Source organism: Erythranthe guttata, chromosome 2 (genome assembly GCF_056151865.1).
Source record: "Erythranthe guttata isolate IM_541 chromosome 2, IM_541, whole genome shotgun sequence".
Lineage (NCBI taxonomy): Eukaryota > Viridiplantae > Streptophyta > Magnoliopsida > Lamiales > Phrymaceae > Erythranthe > Erythranthe guttata.
The window spans coordinates 14,422,881-14,432,610 of NC_142534.1; the positions used below are offsets into that span (position 1 = coordinate 14,422,881).

Sequence of the window (9,730 nt, forward strand, 5' to 3'; positions counted from 1 at the left end):
TTCATTACTTAAAAACTAATTTCTCTAAAAAAAACATAAATTATCGTTTAGTTATTTGATTGGGGGCTCTTATATTGTAATTGGTGAAATGTTTTGGTAGAAATCTTTATGACAACAAAGTAGCTAAGCTGAAGAATTTTTTTTTTCTTGTTGTAAAATATTTTTTGGATATTAAGTATAATTTTTAAATATGTATTTTTTTTTAGTTTTTTTTTTTTTTATTATTCTTTTTCCTGAAGAAGAGAGAAAATAGAACACTAAAAAAGGGAATACAAGTGGGGAGAGATATATTTTGGATAATATAAAATGAATAGAAAAAACACACAATAACACACACTCGTGTACTCTCGAAAACAACAGTATCCGCTGGTCAAATAGTGGACAGGACACACTTCCAAACTTGGCTTATTTATTTTGTCTGAATAATATAAATATTCGAAAGTAGTAGTATATATACTATATAGTGGTAAATAATTATCTACATTTACTAAAAATATATTGAAAGTTGACCATCTATTAATTATTGTTATTATTATTTTATTTTATTTTTCTGAGAAACTTTCGTGTTGAAATATTAAATATGTTGTCGGTGGTATGTTTTTTTCTTAAAAATAGGTAATTGCACTTTGTGCTTTGTATATTTGCCGGTTTGTTTGACTATGCACTCGGTGAAATACCTCGAGCGATTATTAATCGTTGATCTGCACACAATCTCACATACACTCATGTGTACATGCACTTAGTGGAAAGTTATTTTACCACATCAACGGTTAATAATTACACGGTGTATTTCACCAGATGTAGCATCTCAAAGGCCATTTTTCCCCTCTCTATAATATTGTCTAAAAACCCTATTTGATAGCTTCCTCCTGCGGGGGTGGAAATCCAACGGAATAAATCGGAAATGGTTTTTTTCGAAAAAAAAAAGCATTTATTACTTTTTTTCTTCTCAATTTTGCTCGCATGCCACTGCTTGAGGGAGAGAAAATTGCGAAAGAGCATTATTATAGTTTATTAAAGTGTATTTTCTCCCAACATTTGCATAATTATTAGCTTTCTTTCTCTCTTCATTAAATATTCCTTAATATATGTCTATTTTCACCTCTACACGAATATTAAAAAGCTCAGTAAATGTGGCTTGATTTTGGAAAAAAATACATGAAAAATACTAAAATAATCTTTATTATTCAATGATTTATAAGAAAGATCTAGCTCATACTTGGAGTTGATTAATAAGGTTAAAACATGAAAAAGAAAATGCATATTATGCAGTATTGCAAATGTAAAATGACAGATAATTTGTAACAAAAATATTTTTAAAACGCGACAATTATTGTAGAATAGAGAAAGTAATATTTATACCTAAACCTTAAACAATAGATATTCAAATTCAAAATGGTAAAAAGAAAAGGTTTCACTTATATGATATATGTAGTATATTAATATAATGGGGTATGCTAAATCCCACACTAAAATTTACTAAATCCCACTCTATAATATAATGGACGAATTAGTTGTTTATGATTGAACAAACACCTTCCCAATCCATAATAAGTCGACTTCGAAGGTAGTTTTGATCATCAAAATTGGATAAGACATTCAAATTGACAAAACATTCAAGTTGATTTACCGGCTGATCTAGAAAAAAAAAACACAAAACATTAAAGTTGTAAAACATCGTTTTTCTAATCCAATTTGAATAAGAGAAATTGCGGGTTGTATGAGAAAGTTAAAGAATAATTCCTAACGCACGCCCAAATGAGGTTTGGCTTACTCTCCACCCGTGTGGAGGGAATCCACACCCGTATTGAGGGCAAATGGAGAGGAGCGACGCCTATTTTGGGCATGGATTGCTACAATGTTCGTTATATTATGAATAAATTAAATATCTCATCATATATCTCCAATTTAACTGATTCAATTTGGTTGAAAAGCCGATCAAAGGACTACAAATATCATGTTTTAAGTTTTTTCAGACTCGGATCTTAAGATGGTCAAAAATACGCTTAAAGTCGACTTATTTAAATAGTTAATTTTCAAAGCATATATTGTAATGATATGATTTTCAAAGAATCAAATATATATATATATATATATATATATATATATATATATATATATATATATATATATATATATATATATATATATATATATATATATATATATATATATATATATATATATATATATATATATATATATATATATATATATATATATATATATTCAATCTATAGAATATAACAAAATCCAAAATTTCATTCTCGTAACTCGTAAGGGTGGGCCTAGTTGGTGAAGCAAGTGAGCGCAAAATTAAATAACCTGAATTCGAATTCCTTGCTAACGCACCTACACATTCGATGTTGAGCTTCCCACATAATGCTTATGTTGGTTTGCATCTGTCTGTTGTGTAGTTTGTAAGCTATTACACGAGGCTGAAAGTAGACTAATAGGGTTGAATGGGAGTTCAATCAAAAAAACAAATCAAATTTCATTATAAAATCATTAAATCATAATTATTTTCCATAAAATTACAGCCAAATGAGACAGCATTGCTTTCATTCTAAATGCCACTATAGAGTAGGGGGGTGGGTCTTCTTGTAGTGGGACTAGGTCCAATATATATATATATATATATATATATATATATATATATATATATATATATATATATATATATATATATATATATATATATATATATATATATATATATATATATATATATATATATATATATATATATATATATATATATATATATATATATATATATATATATATATTGTATTAATTACAAATACTGTGTGTAAATATCCCATTCGATTTGCTATCATGAAATACCATTTAAAAGGAGACAATACCAGAATGGATGACACTGAATTTTCACTCAGGTGCAGGGTCCCTTCCCTTATTCAAGCACTACTGTTTGTTAATGTGAAAAAAATAGTGATTTCTAAAGTACATTGAAAAAATAGGGTTTTTTTAATATAAAAAACCAGCACTCAATATATATATATATATATATATATATATATATATATATATATATATATATATATATATATATATATATATATATATATATATATATATATATATATATATATATATATATATATATATATATATATATATATATATTGACTCGTACAGTAACTTACAAACTACGCGAGAAATTTAAATTCCACTAGACGTAAGTCATGTGAGATACGCTCAACATTGAAAGCGCTGACAAGCGAATTTAAACTCTTGCTACATCTATTAGGCCGCACTAATATGCTACGAATATATACATATAAAATATCTATGCACACACATTCGAAATTTTCAAACTTTTCGCTCTCTCTCAATTATTGGGGGTAGCTTTTGTCGAGGTTACTTCGAGATTGTTCTAGCAAAAACTCTCAAAAGACAATGCAATGCAAAATTTTGAATGGTTAATGTATCTTAATTCTTAAAATAATGAAATTCGATAAGTTTTAAGTTTTTTTTATGGAGGTTTGTAATGTTGTGAGAAGGGCTCTAAAGCATCGTTACTCGATAGGTAGCCCTAGATATTCTCGAACTTGAGTACACAACTGATAAAAAAAAGCGTCGATTGGTGCACACTCATCGTCAACGAACCTAGATCACAAAAAATGAGTAGATTAAGTGTCCGAGAAATTACGTTGATATTAAATCACGTATACATTCTCCATGAGCATAATAATTTATATCTATATAGTTGAGAAGCGATTCTTATAACTCAATTAGAAATTTCGTGTCTAGTGCAACATATATATTCTTGCTCGTATCTCTATTCTAATATTAGTTAATCTAGCTAACTCTGGAGGCAACCGATTATGCGTCAAATATAATTAGGTCGAGCCATCGGGCTTCGATTATGCCCGGATCAATTGCCGGTCCTACTCATATGTAACATTTACTCTTCGCACTCTGGAAAATCCACTTATCATGCTCAACTTAGGTTTAGAATACAACTTTTCTTTCTTTTTTTTTTTTTTTTTTTGCAATTTCAAGGAGAAAAAAAGTGTGATATATTTTTCTGCATTCCTATTTGGCGAAATATAATATAATAAAATGTGCAGCCTCGGAAACAGGTTGATGGGAAATTCTTATGGGAATTGAGTTTTGACTATAGTTTGATTATTCCCAGCCTAATAGAATTTGAAAAGATTATTTCATACTTAATTGATTATTGTGCAAATTCATATTGTAGAACAAACAGTCTACACAATCTCCAAAGCAAATGCTGGGGATTAATTATTAATTACTTGAAATATGCCTCAATCCCTAATAATCTAAATCGAAAGTAATACTTTTGGTGTTTCTTCCATGTTAGCAATTGGGTTGCACATCGATAATGATGCATTCAGATTCGTTTCTGAGAAACCGGGGGTCCTATGCAAATTCTAAAATTTAGTAAAAACGGGGCCCTGATGTACAATATGTGCACTAATTCACTCTTACGAGCGCAGTTGAACTAGAATTTTTTATTAGGAGTTGAGATTATTGGAGATATATAAATAGAATATTAATGAAGTAAACATGATTAATCAACATTTTACGGGGGTTTAGGAGCAGAGCCCCTGAAGGTTTTTTTTTTTTACTGGACGAATCGAAATAACATTAAACAAGTAAAATTTATGTACTATTTGTTTAAATATAATAAAACGAAAATTAGTATTTTTCAAATTATTGAAATTCCTGGAAGTTATAGGCGATCTTAAAGATTTAACCAAAAAAAACTCCATATCTAACTAATAATAAATGATCTAAGATATTTCATCACATGAAATGCTAGCATAAGTATAAAAGTTCAGCAAATTATGTAAACTATGTCAATCATAGAGTTGTGACAAATGCAAGAATAAGTATAAAGTCATCTAAGAGATATTGAAACTATGTCAAATAATATAGTTATGACTATTCGAATTGTTGAACTATTAATAAATTTTAAATAATGATTAATATATATTATAACTAATATATAAAGGATATAAAAAAATATTTGGGGGTCCCCTAAAATTTTCTAAAAAACGGGAGCTTATCGTCTCTCTCGCCTACGATCAGAACCGGCCATTTATTTATTCATTAAATTGCATTTTCTTATCAATTTTGCTATGCACATATGTCACATGCATGTGTATAAAACGTTTACAAGGACAATAATCAATTAATGCAATGAAATAGGAAATCATATTTGTTACAACTCATGTGCACCCTTTTTGTTCCGATTGTGAAACCTATTGATCAATTCACATCTCAAGTCAATTTAGAGAAAATGGCTTCACATGAAATAAATTCAATTATTGTCGATAATACAAGTTTTTAGAAAAATAAACTTATAAATTATAATAAAACTAATGATGCATTAGGTCACTTTGAAAAGCTATGGTGCACGGACACTTCTAGGAGGTGAAGAGTTCCCGTATCCGATACTTGTACACTCGGACACACCCGGACACTCCTCGGACACCATTGCCGGGCCGTGTCGTAATTTCGCTAAAAGTTGGACACACGTGTCGGGTAGTGTCCACAATTTTTAAAAAGTTGGGGCACAACTCTTATGTTTTAAGAGAAAGACCTAATAAAAAATACGCATTTTCTTTTCTTTGTGACACATATTTCCTCTGCCTTCTTCGAGAGTCTACCCAAAAGTCCAAAACTCTAGCGACAACAGCAACCAAGATCACAAGCAACAAGGGCGAGCGGCTCTCTTGTGTGATTTGGCGACTTATAATTAATATATTTTTACAATTCATAAATGTATCCCTATATTTTACAATTTATAAATGTACCCCTATATTTTTTATATTTACGCGTATCCCCACATGTCCGTATCATAGTATTTTTAAAATACTGTATCACCGTGTCAGTATCCGCGTATCGCCGTGTCCGCACAACATAGTTGTAAAGCGTACGAATCGGATTGGTTCAACATTTTCGTAACAAAAAAAAAAAAAAAAAAGAAGAAGAAGAAGAATCAATTTGTCAGGAAGTGAAAAATTAATTTCAAAATCGTTTTAAAAAGAAACTCAAAAAAATCAGAAATTGAGATTTCGAAAATTGGAAAGGAGAAATTTGCTTCAAAATTGGAGTTTTTTCAAATCAAAATCCGCAGAAATTGATAATTCTATTATGCATTCGCCTAAAATATAAAATATACAGCAATATTGATATGTTATGTGTACTTTATGGGGGTGGAGGGAGGGAAAAAAAACATAAATTAAAATTTTCGGAATTAATTTCAAAACCTAAAATCGGATTGAAATCGAAATCATATATATATATATATATATATATATATATATATATATATATATATATATATATATATATATATATATATATATATATATATATATTCAAATTGCGGTCAGAAAAAAATGAAAAATCCCGAAAATAGAAATTCTGAATGAAAAATATTGTTTCAAAATCGGAAAAACCTTCGAATCAAAATACCGCAATTTCGAAAAAATAATTCCAATTTCCACACTTAGACTTTCCCCTTTTAATCATATTGCCTCTATTTTTCTTTTCTCTTTATCTACATCTTTAAGGGGATAAAAGAAATCTTGTGATTTTTCCTAATGTATTTTGTTCCTTCACCATCATCAATTCTCTCTCTCTCTCTCTCTCTCTCTCTCTCTCTCTCTCTCTCTCTCTCTCTCTCTCTCTCTCTCTCTCTCTCTCTCTCTCTCTCTCTCTGTGTGTCTCTCTCTCGATCTCATGTTTCTTTCTCTCTCTAACTCTAAAAGACACATGTTTCTCTCTCCTCTGTATATATAGCCAACTATATACTGTCAGCCAAGTACACTAATAAATTAACCAAACACAGCAATACATACATCAAGCTAATAATCATGAGGGAAGAGCCTCACCACCACTGTAGTAATCTCTCCACTACAGGATTCTTCAATTTCATCCCCCTTACCAATTTACATAACTACCCTTCTCCCTCTTCTCCTTCTTCTTCTTCTTCTCCTTCTTCAACAACAAACCCTACAATAAAGGAAGCCCTCCCCCTTCTCAACACCCTAAATTACTCATGCAATATTAATATTAATAATAATAATAATGAGTACTGCACCTTCAAGTGTGAGAAAAGCCACACAGATGCAGCAGTAGCACTACAAATAGGGCTACCTGAAGTTAGCCCTAGCAGCACCTCTGGTAATCTGGTAATTGATTCGCCAATGGGTGTGGAGAAAGGAGAAAGTGGAGTGGAGATAGTGCTTTCTGGGATGCCTTTGAACCGGTTGAGTAATATGGGTCAATACTGGATACCTTCGCCTACACAAATACTCATCGGACCAACCCAATTTTCTTGCCACATTTGTTCAAAGACTTTTAACCGATACAACAATCTCCAGGTAATTCAATTCAATTCTTTATTTTCTTTCTTCATCATAATACATACATATATATTTATATATGATATATCTAGAGCTGTGTGTGTGTGTGTGTGTGTGTGATTTACAGATATAAATCAGCAAACCCTGGGCTTCGTTTCAGTGTTTTTGTGTGTGTGTGTGTGGTAACCTAATTAATCTTGATTGGTCTAGCTAGCTAGCTATAGCTAGTTAATTCTACTAGCAATAAATATATATATATATATATATATATATATATATATATATATATATATTTATTTCATGGGATACATGGGTTCTTGGATCCCATGAAATATTATATGAATTAAATCATTTCTTGATTTTCAGATATTTAATTTGCAGGAAAAAATGAATATTCAAGAATGGTATTTAGGGTCTAAAAGATTATTCTCTAATTAGTTTGATCAGATTTCAATTTAATTAAAAATAAAATTAAAAGAAAAATAAATAAATCCAACTGCTAGCTGCAGATTTTGTTTTTGTTTTTGTTTTTGTTTATGTTTTTTTTTTCTGGGTACTGAGATTTATTTAATTGAACAATAAATATAAAAATAAAAAAATTAGTTAATAGACAGAGTAGTCAAGTCATGTCTAGGTTGGGAAAACAAAGGTCAGTTTTAAGATTCAACAGTCACTTCTGCATGTCTTGTGTCAATCAGCTCCTATGTTTGGCTCTTTTCACTCACAACCACCTGAGAAATATATATACATACATACATATATATATATATATATATATATATATATATATATATATATATATATATTAAAGTATAAAATAATATATGATAATATTTTATGGCTTTAATTTTTCTCTATCTATGACGAATAAATGCTGCATCAAAATAAGTTATATATATATACCTTTCTTATTTAGGTATTTATTATTATTATTATATTTTTTATATTAACTATCCATATTTTGCTATTTACTTTCACTTCTTTCTTGAATAATTCATGTATACATTTTTAAATTTAGATAAATTGGTAATTTCTTTAATTAATTAATTATTTCTCGGACTTTAATTAATCATCTGTAAATAAATGGGAGATGGAAATTGGGCTGAACTAAAACTGTTGACAACTTTGAATTCTGTGCAAAACACTGTTATACTCAGCCAAATGCATGTGCTTCAAAATTAAAACCAGACAACTTGCAAAGTTATAGCTGTTTCTTGTGTGTGTGTGTGTGTGTATTTATATTTATATTTATACAGCAAAAGTAATGGATGGTGTGCCTATTTTTTCTTACAGAATTTGTCTCTGTGTGTGATTTGATTTTATAATTTAATATTTTTATAAAGAGAATGTTTCAGTTTCATGAGTTTATTAAATTAAGCTAATTTATTGCTCCTTTGAAATATTAATTTGGCATATAATATATCATTAAAAAGAATATATCATTTAATACAGTATATAAATAAATAATTACCTACATATATCATATTCTTGTGTACATTTTCTTGAAAACAGATGCATATGTGGGGCCACGGATCGCAATACCGAAAAGGGCCGGAATCGCTAAGAGGAACGCAGCCAACAGCAATGCTGAGGCTTCCGTGCTACTGCTGCGCACCCTCGTGCAAGCACAACATAGACCACCCTCGGGCGAAGCCGCTCAAGGATTTCCGAACCCTACAAACGCACTACAAGAGGAAGCACGGCGCGAAACCGTTTGCATGCAGAAAGTGCGGCAAACCTTTCGCTGTGAAGGGAGATTGGAGAACCCACGAGAAGAACTGCGGCAAGATTTGGTACTGCGTTTGCGGTTCCGATTTCAAGCACAAGCGGTCGCTTAAGGACCATATTAAGGCCTTTGGACACGGCCACGGTGCTAATTGTAGTAGTAATTTTGATCAGTTGCATTCCGATCGGTTTGAGGAGGATGACGAGGAGGAGGAGTACACGTCGGAGATTGATCAGCATGGCGGCTACGGTGGTGGCGGTGGTGGAGGTGGCGGCGGTGGCGGTGGAGAGTCTCCAATGTGAATTTTATATATATATATATATATATATATATATATATATATATATATATATATATATATATATATATATATATATATATATATATATATATATATATATGCATGGAGATCAATTTGAGGGTTTATGATGTAATTGGTTTTTGTGATTTACAATGGTATGGTAAAGATGAGTTTGCAGCTTTTTTTCTCTAAAGATTTGTTTTTCATCTAATTTAATTACCTACACTTAGTTTTTTTTCTTTTTTATATGTAAATATGACTTGTTGGTTGTGTTGGTGTAATATATGAAGGTTTTGATGATCAATTTGAATCTCACTCTACAAGAAAATAAAAAAATGG

The 9,730-nt window shown here is 30.1% G+C and overlaps 1 protein-coding gene across 1 annotated transcript; it reads left to right on the forward strand.

Moving 5' to 3' along the window:
• The first annotated feature begins 6,741 nt into the window (after window positions 1–6,741).
• Window positions 6,742–9,392, forward strand: LOC105969451 (protein TRANSPARENT TESTA 1). Its single transcript, XM_012994206.2, has 2 exons — window positions 6,742–7,382; window positions 8,877–9,392. The coding sequence occupies exons 1-2, from the start codon at window positions 6,873–6,875 to the stop codon at window positions 9,390–9,392; spliced, it is 1,026 nt and encodes a 341-aa protein (XP_012849660.2). The 5' UTR covers window positions 6,742–6,872.
• Window positions 9,393–9,730: the final 338 nt, after the last annotated feature.

What these genes read in the sequence shown, in the direction of transcription:
- LOC105969451 (XM_012994206.2), top strand. Translation starts at nt 6,873, where the DNA reads ATGAGGGAAGAGCCTCACCACCACTGTAGTAATCTCTCCACTACAGGA. An exon ending in ACCGATACAACAATCTCCAG is followed by an intron (nt 7,383 to 8,876) that starts GTAATTCAATTC and finishes TCTTGAAAACAG; the next exon opens with ATGCATATGTGGGGCCACGG.